This window comes from Abramis brama (genome assembly GCF_963993115.1).
Source record: "Abramis brama genome assembly, chromosome: 10".
NCBI classification, from domain to species: Eukaryota; Metazoa; Chordata; class Actinopteri; order Cypriniformes; family Leuciscidae; genus Abramis; species Abramis brama.
Genome location: NC_139972.1, coordinates 4,640,472 through 4,657,604, shown reverse-complemented (window position 1 = coordinate 4,657,604; position 17,133 = coordinate 4,640,472). Strand labels below are relative to the sequence as shown.

The following is a 17,133-nucleotide window of genomic DNA, read 5'->3' as shown; positions in this document are numbered from 1 at the left end:
CATCTTTATCATTAGGATACGTACTGAAAACTTTTAAGCTGTCTATTATTAAACCACTTATAAAATGTTTTAAAAAACACAACTTGATCCTAGAGAACAAGTTAATTACAGACCAATCTCGAATCTTCCTGTCATCTGCTTGAATCTTCCAGGAATCTTCCTGGGTGTGCTCTTTGATACCAATCTTTCATTTGAAAGTCACGTTTCTAACAGCTGTGAAAACGCATTTTTCCATCTTAAAAATATATCTAATGCAGTATTAGCCCGGTTCTGTCAACACTGCATTGGCTCTCTATTAAACATCACATATATTTTAAAATATTGCTGATTACATACAAAGCACTAAATGGTTTAGCTCCGCAGTACTTGAGCGAGCTCTTAACGCATTATAGTCCTTCACGTCTATAGCGATCTCAAAATTCTGGCCAGTTGATAATACCTAGAATATCAAAATCAACTGCAGGCGGTAGATCCTTTTCCTATTTAGCACTTAAACTTTGGAACAGTCTTCCTAACATTGTCCGGGAAGCAGACACACTCTTTCAGTTTAGATCTGACATAAACATAGAACATTATAACATTTCTTAGGCTGCAAGGATTCTTAGGCTGCAAAATTAGGTCAACCGGAACTGGTAACACTTCCTATAACAACCAATCTACTTGTTGCCTCGTAAGAAGAATGACATCTGCACTAATATTAGTCTCTCTGTTTATCCCGAGGTTACCGTAGACAGCTGCATTCGGTCCGTATCCAGATCAGATGGTGGACCTGCATCTAGACACGACCATAACGCATCCCTGTCAAACAAGACAATCCCCTGAAGACCTCATCGATACGACAGCCATCGCCACTGATCCTCAGCAAAGACCTATGACCAGCTTCGTCGTGATGAATCCGATCTTCAAGCAAAAGGAACTGGATGAAATGTTTGAATGCTACATATCCATAATCTGATCCTGACTTGTGCAGGGTTTTTCCTGCATTGAAATTTGTCCTTATTTGATCAGTAATTGTGATTTATTATGAGTTATGTAGATGTAGATGACTGTGGCGCTTGTGACAGGGCGCATGTTTTTGGTGTTGACACTAACTGCCGGGATTCTCACACAATGAGTAGCGTACATGTCTTAATGACATGTCCGATTCACGACCTAATGACTCATTTGAACCGATTCATTTTAATGAATGGTTAAAACAACTCATCTGTCCAACACTGAACTCACGAGACGTCTAAATTGGTGTATAACAAATCGGTAACATTTTACAATAAGATTCGATCAGATAACATTAGTTAACATGAAATAATTCTACAGCATTTATTAAGCTTTGTTAATGTTAATTTCACCATTTACTAATACATTATTAAAATCAAAAAGTTGTATTTGTTAACATTAGTTAATGCACTGTGAAGTAACGAACAAACAATGAACAGCTGTATTTTTATTAACTAACATTAACAAAGATTAATAAATACAGTAACAAATGTATTGCTCCTTGTTAGTTCATGTTAGTTAGCCTAATACACTAACTAATGTTAACAAATCAAACCTTATAGTGAAGTGTTACCAACAAATCATTTACTCAGAACACCTTTGAAATGAAAACTTAAGTGTGCTTACCCCAATCAGAAAGAGTTGTTAGCAAGATTTAGTCTTAGCGCTATACAAATAAAGGTGACTTGACTTTTCATACCACTTTTCATGTCACTACTCATCACTCCAGTCTTCAGTGTCACATGATCCTTCAGAAATCATTCTAATATGATGATTTGCTGCTCAAGAAACATTTCTCGGTAACACTATTTCACAATGTCTGTTACACGTTACATGTGCATGCTATAGTAATGACAGTAAATCATGCATAATTACATGCAACTAACCCAAAACCAAACACTACCCCTACAGCAAGTACATGCGGTTAATTAATATCACATGTATGATTAACAAGGATCAAGGACCAGTGGTGGAGAGTAACAAAGTACATTTTCCAAGTATCTGTACTTTATCAGAATATTTTTATTTTAGGAAACTTTTACTTCACTACATTCCAAAGCATAATATATTTTTTACTCCACTATATTCCATAATAACATGTTTGGCCTCTGAGGGGGCGTTTACATGACAGAGTCCAACTAAAACCAGAAAACCTTTTGTGTTTTGGCCGTTCATTTACACAACAACTGCATTTTGGAGTGCCTGAAAACACAAACTTTTGAAAACTGGTTTCAAAGGGAAAGTTTTTTAAAACTATATCATTGTCTCCGTGTAAACTATAAAAACACAAATTCTGTCTATAGGCACCAAAGCGACATCGCCAACTACTGGCCTGGAAGCAGAATACAGCGTGAACGGGGATCGTTTTGACAACGTTGTCGTCTGTATCCAAAAAACGCAAAGGAAAAACCTTTCCGTTTTAGGACATGGCTAACACCCTAAGATGCAAGAGTGATGTCTGATTCATGAACGAGTTGATTCTTTCCAACAAAACCTGTTGAACTGGTTCACAAATCACATTGAATGATTCATTCGTGAATATATCCTGATGGCAGCTGTTCCTGAATCAACAACTCCGCTACGCTAGTAGGCAAGTAGGTAAGAAAGTGCATGCATCTTCCCTGCTGTTGTAGCAGTTACAAATGATATAAAACTAGTATGTTTTGACCCATGTGACGTCTACACATCGTATTTTTATACTAAACCATTAATATTTACACAAATTTTGTTTATTCTCTTTTTTTATTTTATATTATATAGTGTATTATTTCACTTGTTTGCACACTTGAACACACATCAGTAAGTTATTTTAGTATACATATAGCATACTATAAGTTTATTGTTTTTATAGTGTGTAAGTTACGGTAAAAAAGACAAAGATAAAAAAAGAAAAGTTAGCTTATTTGCTGATCAATATATATGATATAGTTTGCACTAATCTCTCTTATTAGTTCTGACTGAGTCTGACTAGTGCTGGCTAAATAATAAAAATCAAGTACTTTTATACTTTTACTAAAGTGAAATTGAAAATGAGTACTTTTTTATTTGTGCTGAAATAATATTTTAATAGGGTATCAGTACTTTTACTTAGTCCACCACTGAAAGGACACCTTAAAATAAAGTGTAACCCATTTCTGAGTATTATCAGTATAAAGGTCCCGTTCTTCGTGATCCCATGTTTCAAACTTTAGTTAGTGTGTAATGTTGTTGTTAGAGTATAAATAATATCTGTAAAATTATAAAGCTCAAAGTTCAATGCCAAGCGAGATATTTTATTTAACAGAAGTCGCCTACATCGAACGGCCCGTTTGGACTACATCCCTCTACTTCCTTCTTTAATGACGTCACTAGAACAGTTTTTTGACTAACCTCCGCCCACAGGAATGCTCCCTCAACTCTACCGAAATTCGTTTATGTACTTGCGCACTTCTTATAACTTACTGTGTTTACTCAGCTCTTACAGTGATTTTCTGAAGTAAAACTGACGCTTCATCTGTTGTGTGATGTACAATAAACTTTATTAAACTCATCAGTATATGTTTGATCATCATTCGGACCTGGTCCGAAACAGCAGACTTGTAGGCTATTAATAAATAATGGATACATACAAGCAGATGACAAATACGTTATAATAACCGTAATTAAACTACTAAACTATACCTGTTCCATCTCTATACAGCACTCTGACTCTGTAGACATTATTGTCCGACTCGAAATGAACACCGTTACTGAGAGTTTGTGATATTTATCATCATTCCGTGAGATGAGATTGTCCTGAGAGACTGAGCGCGAGCTCGTGAGGCTCCGCCCCCTGGGTCGTCCAGCAGCAGCTCATTTGCATTTAAAGGGCACACACTAAAACAGCGCGTTTTTCTGTGCCCCAAAAAATGACAATTTAAACATGCTGTAAAAAATGATCTGTTGGGTATTTTGAGCTGAAACTTCACATACACACTCTGGGGACATCAGAGACTTATTTTACATCTTGTGAAAAGGGGCATAATACGGGACCTTTAAAACAATTGTGCTGCTTCATATTATTGTGGAGCATTTAATTTGAAATGGAAATATTTAGTTGCATCTCAAATCTCTTTACTGTCACTTTCGATCAATTTAATGTGTCCTTGATGAATAAACAGCATTCATTTCTTTCAAAAAAATAATTAAACAGATTTCTGTATACAAAATTAAAATTTGTGAGATATAAAGTCACAATAACAATTACCTTTTTTACTCTAAGGTGGAAATTGGTTTCTATTTTAAATGTGATTTTCAATACAGTTTAAAAACCCTTAAGCTGTGTCTGATTTGCTAATTTTAAAATCTTTCTCAAAGATATTAAAATGAGCAATACGCATAAAACAAGCATAAGCAATAATTCCAGTTGAAATCTTGTATCCAACTATCTTGTAAAATAAAAAATGCTACATCTAGTAAAAACACTACAAATACAAATGAGTATTTGTGTTATATAAGAGTGTAAATGTTCTTAAAGGGGTCATCGGATGCAAAATTCACTTTTATATGATATTTGCATATAAATGTGTCTTTGCAGTGTGTGGACACAATCACCACACAATGAAGAAAATCCATTCGCTCCTTTTTTTTAAATAATCACAAAGCCTAAACACTCAATTATCAAGCCGTTTGAATTTTCTGAGCACTATGATGTCATATTGCTCATGCTCCGCCCATGACCACTGACGGACTGTCCCTTATTAGCATATTTCCTGTATTAGCATATGTCCCGTATTAGCATATGTCCCCCCTCAGCCATTTGTATACTGTCCACCAAGGCATCACTTTATGTGCACAAAGAGAAGAGATATCGTGTGTGCGCAACACCTCTTGTATTGCATGACATGATGATAATCTGACCTGTGAGGAACCCTCCTGTCAGAGTCCACGCTGGCGGATGAGGAAGAGGAGGACGGTTGCTGAAGTGCTGAAAAGCGATTCAAAGTGCTCGGACGACCAGAATCCTGGGCTGTAAACGAACAGATGAGTTACATTATGGCTGAAGACGTGTGTGTAATAAAGTCCTGTGCATTGAAACACACTGACCGCCTTCGCTGGGTTTGGCTCCAGTGCCTCCGCTGCTGCCTTTGCCCCAACTGCCCCAAGTGCCTTTACCTCCAGGGGCCAGAAGCTGATTATTGAAGTCCAGAGCGCCCGGCTACAACACACACACACACCATTAGTGTTCAATGCTCATACTGAGTGTTTGTGAGGGAACTGCAAGGGCTTTGTGATGTGATGAAAAGCTAATAATTAACTAAATCACTAACATGTAAAGTTCTAATATTTAAAATGCAAAAAAAAAAAATCTAAAAACATAAAAATAAAAGATACAAATATAAGATAGAAATATATTTTGCTTACCTGCATGTCATGTGACCATCGGAGAAACATGTGAACATGTGAACATTCAAATGTGTATTTAAATAAATATTTTAAACAATACCTTTAAATAATTTATTTAATATATATAAAAAATAGTAACCCAAAGTTGTAGTTTAAACATTTACAATCTAGAATTTGAAATAAATTATTTTATTACCTCACTCACCAATTATATATCTTGTATAATATATAAATTAAATAATGTAATTATATTAATCATATAATACAGGGTTATTATCGTTAAACTATTAACACTTGAAAAACTTAAACTGGCAATAAATAAAAAAACTAAAACTGAAAAAAAAGAAAAAATAATAATAATATAATAATATATATATATATATATATATATATATATATATATATATATATATATATATATATATATATATATATATATATATATATATATATATATATATATATATATATATATATATATATACATATACATATACATATATAAAAAATGACCGAAGCACATAAGATTACTAAAAATTATACTAAAATTAAAATGTAAACTGGGATGGGTTCATAATAATAATAATTAGAGTTTGATTAATTATGGATCAGACATTGGTTGGCTTCACAATAATAATACTACTACTACTAATAATAATAACACTAATTAGTAATCAGACCTTGGTGATCTTGCTGAGTCGGGTGGGATCGATGGGTCTGTTCTTGGTGGAAATGGGCACCGTGTTCCAGCCGTCATCAGGTGCCTGGTTGCCACGGGAACCAGGTGTGTGTGACCCCCCACGAGACCCCATGCCCCCGCCTCCACCACCTCCTCCTCCTCCTCCTCCACCACCTCCTCCTCCTCTTCCTTCTCCTCCTCTTCCCTCCTTCTTAGACATGAGCTGCTGCTGAACTTTGGCCTGCTCTCGGTGCTCCTCAAGCTCCGCCTCCTTGTGGATCTGCTCGATGGTCTTCGGCCCCAGATCTCCTCTGCGCGGAACCCAGTTATTCTGAGAAGCAGAAATGCTTTAAAGTCAACATGAAATCAAAATGGACAATTCTTATTTTTTTTTAATGGAATATCACAATATTTATTTTAAACGATTTATCTCCGATTTATCATGTTCCTGGTAATCTTGAATCAGAAAACTTCCTCTCATCTCTTCTCTGATGATGAGGGCGGGGCAACCTGTCACTCACATGAGATCCACCAATAGCAAACCACAACCATCCAATCAATTCCCCACAGACAAAATCAAGCCCCGCCCACATTTGTTCTTGTTTGAGAAGCAGTTTCACTCGGATATACGGCACAATAGAGAAGAAAAGACTAGCACGATTTCCCTTTCATGCCGACTTTAAACAAATGTTCCAGGTTATCATCAACGTAACGTGCAGCAACATGATTTCAATGATCACTAATTGTGGTCGTCAATCAGTTTGTAAAAACAACAACAAAACAGAAGGCATTTAAAAGTGATGCACTTAATGAAAGTCTGAGGGAAGGTCTTGCAAAGGGTTAAATGAAGCATCTGAAGCACTTGAACTACATGAAATCTCCAGTATAAATGTGAGTGTAAATCCACCTTTTTAAGGTTTTGAGATGAAAAAATGTAAAAAAAAAAAAAAAGGGTGGAAATGGACAACACCACACTGAAAATAATCCGTTCCACTGTGTCACTCTTTTATTCCCTCCCTCTTTTCTGAACTTCAGTTGTGCTTCAGCTGAAATGAAACTTAAAACTGTCTTGGGTGTGTGTGTGTGTGTGACACACATGGAGCGAGTTTCCTAAGAACACACACTGAGAGAAAGAGCTACGACTGCCACGGCACAGAAATCTTTTTACTTTAATTCATGCTCCTGGTTTTATTGCGCACAAGGTTTGATCCTGCAACAGGAAAAAGTGAATCGTTCACCACAGACTATTAATTAAGTAAATACTGGATTCTGATTGAAAGACAACTTTAAAAAGTCTTGCATGCGCTCTGGTTTGTTCAAGGAAGGGAAAATGGCAGAAGTGTGACAGTGTACGTCACACTCACACACACACACACTGATCACTGCGTTCCAGTCCACTTTTAGACACACACTTGCGAACTTCCCTAAGCACTTCCCCTCGGGGGAATCCCTGCCGCCATTTTGAGTGCGTTCCACTTCGTGAAGTGGACGAGGGAAGTTTATATGGACAGTAGGGGTGGGGAAAAAAATCGATTCTTAGATGAATCGCGATTCGGGACGTGGACGATTCTGAATCGATTCACAAATGTCAAAAATCGATTTTCTAAAAAAAAAAAAAAAAAAAAAAAAATCTAATAACGTAACATTGAAGGAACGCAAAAGGCGGAACTCTGAAGCGGACGTGCAGTGCGCGGACAGTCTGTGGCGTGCACATAACAGAGACGCGCACATAACAGACGCATGATGGCTGAGCGCCAAATCCGAACGGCACCAGAGAATGTCTTCGTTAAAAGCTAACGTATGGAACATTGGCAATTTCATTGTGATCTATTTAGTATTTTTTTGTATGAGAGCTAATTTCTGTATTGTTTAGTTTTCACATCAATATGCTGTGTAAACCGATCTGATCTGTATGCAATATGTGCAATTCCAGTCACAAAAAGTTACATTTTGACTGTAAGTTACTCTCTGCAGATGTTCATTCACTTTCTTTGCTATTTTTGATTGTGGTATACAGCAAACATTTCAAGTCATAACTCTTTATTATTTAGTTGTGTATAAGTCAAGAGCGACTTTGTATGTTACTAATTATTCAGAATATGCATAAGTCCACAAGCATTATATGATAGCTTCTGGTACATAATTCTATATTTTTGAACGAAAACTGTTCGTGAATTTGCTACAGCAAAATGTTTTTGTTTTTTTTGTCTGAAGGATTATATTGCTCATTAGAAATTACAAGAGGATGTTGGTTAGAAGTCTATTATTAAATGCTAGAGATTCAGAATATGCTGAAGTTTGTATTCATTTACTACAAGTATGCTGCTAGTACAGGCACACATTTATTTTCCTGTTGGTTCTCAGCAATGTTGGGACATATGCTGGCAAATGTAACCTTACAGTTGACTTGCCAAATCACTTCCATTTGTTTTATTAATACAATTAATATAGGAAGTATTGGAAGTAAGTTCGTTATGGGTCATCATAAATACTTTGCTTTAAAAGTACCAAGTAAAAATATTTTTTCAATGTTTTTGATAAAAGGCACTTCCCTGAGAATTGAACTTAATAAATGTGAAAAAGACACTTTAATGTCTCCGTTTGTCATTCTGTATTGCAAAGCAGATGAGAGTAGATCATGATCAGAAACCTGATTAGAAATCATTATGAATAAAATCGAATTGTTTTGAATCGAAAATCTTTTTGAATCGAAAATCGATTTTGAATCGAATCGTGGCCTCAAGAATCGGAATCGAATCGAATCGTGAGATGGTAAAAGATTCCCACCCCTAATGGACAGACCCTCGTTTCCTCGATTTTGACCGAGGGAGCGAGTCTACTTCATATGTACACTTCAGGCAGCTCCATATACCACAATGCAACACGATTGTGACGTCAACGCATATTGCGTTTAATTTACCCCACCACAAACAACTCTATGATATATTAATTATTTAAAAACAACTCAAACACACCTATATACATATAGAATGCTGCAACAATTTTGTAAGGGAAAAAAATAAATAAAATCAACCCCATATTGGATTCTAAGTGATCAAGGGCTTATTAGCGTGTTCCAGTTCAGCCCATTGCAGTTTCCGCCAGTAGTGGGCACTCGTGCAGCGCAAGCAATGACGTGCATCCGAGTGAACGAGACGGAGGGAAGTTAGCGAGTGAAGGGCATGACAATTCTGGACTGGAACGCAGCCTGATGACGTGCCTGATTAATCAAATATGTAGTTGATGTTCGACGCGCATGCGCAGAATAGGGTGTTTTTAACACGTTTCTCGTATTTTAATGTAATTTCAACTGTAATGCAGAGTTAAAGAGAGAATAAATAGATACAAATGGTTGTTTCATTAGACACTACTAGCTATAGAGTATTTACAACAGGGTTCCCACACCTTGGTTAACTTCAAATTCAAGAACCTTTCAAGGACTTTCCAGGTCCAATACCCTAAAATTCAAGGACTTAATGTGGGGACACATTTGCTGTGTTAAACAAACAACATTGAGGGACCATCGTAGTGGTTTCATGCATGCGTGAATGTCATGGCAACGTACAACACAAAGTACCTCACACGGGAAACACTTAACGTAACGCGTAAATGCGCGTAACTAACGTAAATCAAGCAAGCTAGTATTCATAGGCCACAAAGTGTTGGCGAAATAACACTTTCATCCGACCGGAGGGAATATATTAATTTTTTTTCCAGAAAATTTCTTGCACAAAATAAATTCAAGCACTGTCAAGGACCTGTATCTGTGTGTGTTTATTTTCCAAAACTTTCCAGGGCCTTGAATATTTTTTTTCAGATTCACAAACTTTCAAGGATTTCAAGGACCCGTGGGAACCCTGTTCCAATCTATTTAAGCAGCATTTCATCAAATTGGCATCGAAAAAGTATCGTTCAGGAATCGAAGTCAAGGTATCGATATCAATTATTTTTAACTATACCCAGTATACCCTACTCACACACACTCATACAGCTGCACACACACTCATGCACACTCTTACCCGTCGTAAATCAATAACGTCCTGCAGCATGAAGCGGATTCTGGAAGAGGTTTTCCGCTCCTTAATAATCTTCTCCATTTGGTGGAAATATTGATCCATGCGGGGCTGAAAACACAGAGACACACAGCTCAATATCAACTCACACACACACGTGTTTCGTCCGCTCCTAGAAGTCACGTGTGTATGCTCACCTTCGCCTTCTCGAAGTCCAGGTCCTTCCCGATGGTGGACAGCAGCCGGCACAGACACTCCAGACTCTCCTCGTCGTGGTTCTTCAGCAGCTTCACGATGCAGTCGTGCATGATGGTCTCCGTCAACATCTTCAACTTGAACAACTCGCCAATGAACTTGATGTTGCCTAGTGATCGTCGACGGGCTTTGTCTTTGGCGTCCTCAAGCTCCTCCTTCAACCTTTGCTTCACCTCTTCCTGTAGAGACAGGAAGTGAAGTCATAAATATCATTATGTATAACGATGTGACATGGGCTACACATATACACACACACACATACGCATACATTTAGTATGGCAGACATTATATTGTATTTTTGTATATTATTGTGGTTATTGTATATTATACAACTGTTCTTTCTGGTACTCAAACCTGATTGGCTAAGAGCCTTTTCCAGCCGTGCGATATTCACACAGTATCAGAACTGGAACCGTTTCACCATTTGTATCACAATTACTGTTGTGTCACGAAATATAGTTTTTTTTAGGCGAGATTTGGTCTTATTAATCTATTACTTGTTCCAGAGCAAATCGATTTTGGTTAAGGGGAAAATTAAGTTTCATAACTTTATATTTAGGCTATATTTCACTTAAAAATATGAATACAAATATTTCCTGTACTGGAGCGCTGCTTGTACGTTTGACTGAATTGTTTGCTTGTGTTTATTTCCTAATGTCTTTTATAATGGCTTCTGTTGTTAGTTTAAATATTGTTGTTCAATAAATATTATTTTATATAAATATGCCGTATTATGCCTTATTTATTTACTCCCTTGTGCCGTCAAACTGTTGTATAAACACAATTTCACACTCGTAGCCATGCGATATGTGACCCTGGACCACAAAACTAGTCACATGGGTCAATTTTTTTGAAAAGCTGAATAATTAAGCTTTCCATTGATGTATGGTTTGTTATGATAGGACAATATTTGTCCGAGATACAACTATTGTAAATCTGGAATCTGAGGGTGCAAAACAAATCGAAACATTGAGAAAATCTCCTTTAAAGTTGTTCATTTATGTTGGCGATTGTGCAGCATTCACTCACACAAATACATGTTTTATATATTTACGGTAGGAAATTTACAAAATATCTTCATGGAACACATACTTAATATCCTCATGATTTTTGTCATAAAAGAAAAATCGATAATTTTGACCCATACAATGTATTGTTGGCGATTGCCACAGATATACCCGTACGACTCGTGACTGGTGACGTGATCCAGGGTCACATATGGCTGTGTATCAGCACGCTGTTATTACCCATGGCCGAATCAGAGCTACGAGTGTGATATTGCCCATTTAATGTGTAACCGTGCAATATGCAATGATAAATACTTTAAACATTTCTTAAAAGGCCTAACATTAGACAGTCTAATCAAATAATAACAATGAAAGGTTCATTGCACAGAAACTTCCCATAGTATGAAGTATGCATGCTATAAACTGTGGAAATAGTCTAGTCTAGTACTCATGCTAGTATGCTACTTCAAACACAGTCTTAGAACAGTTTGCATACTGTCTTCCTGATATAAATCATGATGATTGCAAATCATGTTTCAAACAGTAGTCAAAAGTATGTCATACTGACGGATTTTTAAAGTATGCAATCATCCCTGCAGTGTGGGAAAATACTGCATGAAAGCGTGATATGGCTTAGGGTGATTATGATTATGATTATTATGATTTATAACGTTAGAAAAATTTGCAATTGGGATTTTTTGTTCCTACCCCTGTGGCCGCATCCAACTCTTTCTGCTTCTTCTCAAACGTTTCATCATCATCTTTATCCTTCTCGAACTCTTTCTGACAGCGATTCAGCAGCAGTTTCCTGAAATTCACTGACACTCCAGGTTTGTCTGTGGTGGGAACTTTCAGCTGTGACGAGAGAGACAAAACACATATTTACACAACTACAGTTGAAGAATGTGCTTTAGCGATCACACACTGGTCAGACACGACACATCACTGCTAGAGATGCACCGATATGAACATTTTTGTCCGATACCGATAACCGATAATTCTTTATACTTGAAAACCGATAACCGATATATTGGCCGATAAATCTAAATCCAAATTTTTATATAATTTCTGAGAGCCTGATTACAAAAACAAAAGTCTCACCATTAAAATCCATGTCCCAAACACACATTTATAATGTAATGTACTATATGACAGACTTGCGCCGCACATGTTGCACTGAACCGTATTTTCCTTTTTTGAAGTGATTTCAATCATATTTCAAGCAATTCAAAACCATCATGTTGAACAAGTGTCTCAGCTGAAGGAAATAATACATTATTTATCAGCTTTAATACATATATTGTCTTATATCGAGCATCCCTAATTACGGCGATCATCACTTGATCACCAATGCAACATATTTCTAAATGTCAATCATTTGTTAACACACAAGTATTCATTACTTCAATGAGCTTATTGTTTCTGCCTTTAATTATGAAATTGTTTAAATTAATACATGTTTTGCTAACTGTGATTTTGTATATGTAGATTTCTGAAATACATAACTTAGACAGTTTCCTCTGATAACAGATCACTCTAAATTGTAATGTGGACTTTGAAACATTGGCTATTTTTACATGCACAACTTGTGTTTCAATCGGACTGAATTCATTTAGTGTGTTTAAATGTAGTGTTTACATGAACGCTAAACATGTGATCGGGTTGATGTGCGCGTTTATGTCACAAGCTTCAGACACAAGTTTTTAGCTAGATAGAGTTTCCCGCTGTTTGTGCATAATAACTATTCTCCTACATTGCTTCTTTATTCGTTTTAACAGTGTTAATGATCACATGTTCACAGCAGACTTAATATTTATCCATTCTGGTCATAATTTGGAGACTGAACCGTTGTGCCGCTGCTTATATTCATCACGCCGTAAAAATGCCCAAAACCAGTCGTCTGTGGATGCGAGTCCTAAACAAGTACTTGTTGGACGTTGTCCTGCTCCACTTCACAGACTCTGAGGGAAAGGAGAATTATAGGATGGACGGGACACTCGTTTATTTGACACTTTATTCAACAGGAAGAAAAGCTCGTTCCTCACGTCATTACGCTGTTTCTACATCATTGCAAATGCACAGTCCTTTCAGTTTCGGTTTTCAATCCGATCAAGTGTTTACATGTTCTCTCGATCGGATTAGAAAAGGAATAAACCACTCCTTTCAATCCGATCGAAATTTAATTCGGATCGAGCTCAATCGAGTTGATCCGTCAATCATTTGGTTGCATGTAAACATAGCCAATGTGTATTGTGAAAAATGCTATATAAATAAAAGCAAATTGAATTGGATCACACACACTTACCCCCCATAAGGCAACGGCACATGTTTTCTGTAAAGCTGCTTTGAAACGATGTGTATTGTGAAAAACGCTATACAAATAAATGTGAATTGAACTGAATAAAAATGAATAGATTTTGATTAGTTTAGCCTGTTGTCATGAGACTGGTCTTGATAGATCCCTTGGATCATGCCGAGAACATCAATATCGATTTTTGCCATAATTGTGATTGAATAGAAATCCTACTTTTTCAAACTCCTCTTAGACCGTTGGTCCGATGAAAAACTCTATACAAATAAATGTGAATTGAATTTGCTCACATACTCATAATTGTACAACTTCACTGTATTTTCCTTTTATGAAGTGATTACAATCATATTTCAAGCAATTCAAAACCATCATGTTGAACAGTGCGCATCTGAAGCGTCTCAGCTAACGGAAATAATACATTATTTATCGGCTTTAATATATCAGCCAAATTTTCTTATCAGGCCGATAACGATAATATTAAAGATATTACATACATTGGCCGATATATCGTGCATTCCTAATGTATTTTTGCTCACAAAAAAAGTATTCTTGTCGCTTCATAACATTAAGATTGGACATGGACTGGAGTCACATGGACTATTTTAACATATAGTACTCAACATCTGAAGTGGATCAAAAAACTTTACAAGACAAGAACGGCTATTGCTGAAAATTCATGTATAACTTTGATGAAAGATTTTGATCCACTTCAAATGTTGACTACTGTATATCGGCCGATATATTGGCATCCCTAATTACTGCGATCATGAATTTGCTCACACACTCACTCACCCCCATAAGGCAACGGCACATGTTGGCGTAGGCGACAGAGAAGTTGGGCTCTGAGATGGCCTTCTCGAAGATGAGGTCGATGACTCCTTTCAGGCGCTCCTCCGTGTCGATGGTGAGTTCGGTCACTTGCTTCATGAGCGGCTGGAACATCTGCGGGGTGAGTTTGTTCAACACACTGCGCACACGCTTGAACAGCTCCTGTGTGTTCATGAAGTCGGGGTCGTCCTCATCCACTCGAGTGTGTGTGCTGCGCTTCACCGACGGCTTCCAGGCCTTCTCTGCTTTGTTGAGCTGCACGTCCTCCGTCAGGGACACGCTAGCGATGATCTTACGCGGCTCTTTCCCGCGCTGACCCTGACCTGAACGCCGAGGGCCACTCAGACCCGACGGCTGGGGAGACCGAGAGGAAAACATTTTTTTTATTCATTTATTATTGTTTAAATGCCGTGTCAGCAGCAGGGATTCTTCATGGTGGATGGATAGATATGAAAGGTAGAAAGATAGATATGATAGGCAGATCGATGGATAGATGGATGGATAGATAAATGTATATATATATATAGATAGATAGATAGATAGATAGATATGATAGGCAGAAAGATGGACAGATGGATGGATAGATGGAACGATAGAATAATAGACATAGATGGACTACAGTGCGATGTAGTAAAATATCTTTCAGAGAGAAAAAAAAAAACATAAAACAAACATAAAAGCATGCATTTGATGTGACGTAGCCATGGTAACTGACCGGGCCACGCCCACCCGCTGACGGACGGCCCAGATTGGCAAACGAAGGAGTGAAATCCGGACCACAGTTCATTCCTGGCAAACGACTCGGATCCAGCTGACGCAGGGGAGTCTTATTAGCCTGCAGAGAGAACACATCAGCTACATTATCTGTGTGTGTAAAAGAGTGTGTATGATTGAGTGAGTGCGTGAGAGTGTGTGTGTCTGTGTGTGTGTGTGTGAGAGAGAGTGAGCGTGAGTGAGAGTGAGTGTGTGAATGAGTCAGTGAGTGAGTGAGTGAGTGTGTGAGAGAGTGAGTGTGTGAGTGAGTGTGTGAGAGTGTATGTGTGTGAGAGAGAGTGAGTGTGTGTGAGAGAACGAGTGTGAGTGAGTGTGTGAGTATGAGTGAGTGAGAGAGAGTGTGGATGGGTGTGTGAGCGTGTGTGTGGATGGGTGTGTGAGAGCGTGTGTGTGAGAAAGTGAGAGTGGATGGGTGTATGTGAGAGCGAGAGTTTGTGTGAGAGTGAGTGTGTGTGAGAGCGTGCGTGAGTGTGTGTGTGAGAGTGAGTGTGGATGGGTGTGTGTGAGCGTGTGTGTGTGAGAGAGAGTGAGAGTGTGTGTGTGATTGAGTGTGTGTGAGAGAGAGTGAGTGTGTGTGAGAGAACGAGTGTGAGTGAGTGTGTGAGTATGAGTGAGTGAGAGAGAGTGTGGATGGGTGTGTGAGCGTGTGTGTGGATGGGTGTGTGAGCGTGTGTGTGAGAAAGTGAGAGTGGATGGGTGTATGTGAGAGCGAGAGTTTGTGTGAGAGTGAGTGTGTGTGAGAGCGTGCGTGAGTGTGTGTGTGAGAGTGAGTGTGGATGGGTGTGTGTGAGCGTGTGTGTGTGTGAGAGAGAGTGAGAGTGTGTGTGTGATTGAGTGTGTGTGAGAGAGAGTGAGTGTGTGTGAGAGAACGAGTGTGAGTGAGTGTGTGAGTATGAGTGAGTGAGAGAGAGTGTGGATGGGTGTGTGAGCGTGTGTGTGGATGGGTGTGTGAGAGCGTGTGTGTGTGAGAGAGAGTGAGAGTGTGTGTGTGATTGAGTGTGTGTGTGATTGAGTGTGTGTGTGTGTGATTGAGTGTGTGTGTGTGTGATTGTGTGTGTGTGTGTGTGATTGTGTGTGTGATTGAGTGTGTGTGTGTGTGTGATTGAGTGTGTGTGTGTGTGTGATTGAGTGTGTGTGTGTTTTAGTCACCTTATCCAGCACTACGTCAGAGATCTGTGGTAAACCCTCAGGTTTGCTCATGCTGGCACTGATGAACTGGAAGCCGAGCAGAAACTCTCGGTCGTATTTCTTCTTCTCCTCTAAGTTCAGGGGTTTCCATTGTTCTGTGGGACACAACCAGGACAATTTACACACACCAGAGATCTGGGTTTCTCAACAGACAACGAGGTTTCTAGGTGATGCCTATAATGCAATTTAAAAAGTTTGTCATTCCTGGTGTGCTAAAATTCCAGCAGATTTTGGAACTGACACGCTTTTGTTAAAATCGCAAAATTTGCTAAAACTGCAACAAAAAATAAAATAAATTAATTGTAAACACATGTGTGCGTTTAAAAATGTGTGTGTTCATGGATATGACGGTATATAAAAGGTATACATCACCTTTTTTTTTTTTTTACATTTTAAGATCATAATTATCATGAAAAGAGGCTATTGGTCTATCATCTGATTTGTTCTAACACTGATTAGTTGATTGCAAGTTTGAATCTTGGCTTTGTTTGCATGTAAATGAGTTCTCCATCTGTGTGCCGCTGGCAATTAATGAAATTAATATATGCGATGCATGTTTTAGAGCGAAGTCCACCACTGTGTTCTTTTACACGATTTAACATTTAAAACAATTAAGACAGCAGAAAATGTCAGTATTGTAATTTTACAGTTCACAGTAAAATAAAATTGTTTTATTAATATATTATTTTTCTTAAATACAACAAACAAGTACCCTGGTAA

The 17,133-nt window shown here is 37.9% G+C and overlaps 1 protein-coding gene across 6 annotated transcripts in view; it reads right to left on the bottom strand.

The window, feature by feature from the left end:
- The window catches only part of eif4g1b (eukaryotic translation initiation factor 4 gamma, 1b), a 69,240-nt gene that overhangs the window by 12,201 nt on the left and 39,906 nt on the right, over positions 1-17,133 (bottom strand). For all 6 annotated transcript variants that reach the window (XM_084125909.1, XM_084125907.1, XM_084125908.1 and 3 more), the window contains 9 exons: positions 16,375-16,508; positions 15,167-15,286; positions 14,416-14,805; positions 12,021-12,167; positions 10,248-10,484; positions 10,057-10,161; positions 6,039-6,368; positions 5,059-5,170; positions 4,873-4,981 (listed from right to left, as the gene is read on the bottom strand). In XM_084125909.1, the coding sequence (XP_083982035.1) occupies positions 4,873-4,981; positions 5,059-5,170; positions 6,039-6,368; positions 10,057-10,161; positions 10,248-10,484; positions 12,021-12,167; positions 14,416-14,805; positions 15,167-15,286; positions 16,375-16,508 (1,684 nt within the window). The remainder of the gene's footprint in view (positions 1-4,872; positions 4,982-5,058; positions 5,171-6,038; positions 6,369-10,056; positions 10,162-10,247; positions 10,485-12,020; positions 12,168-14,415; positions 14,806-15,166; positions 15,287-16,374; positions 16,509-17,133) is intronic.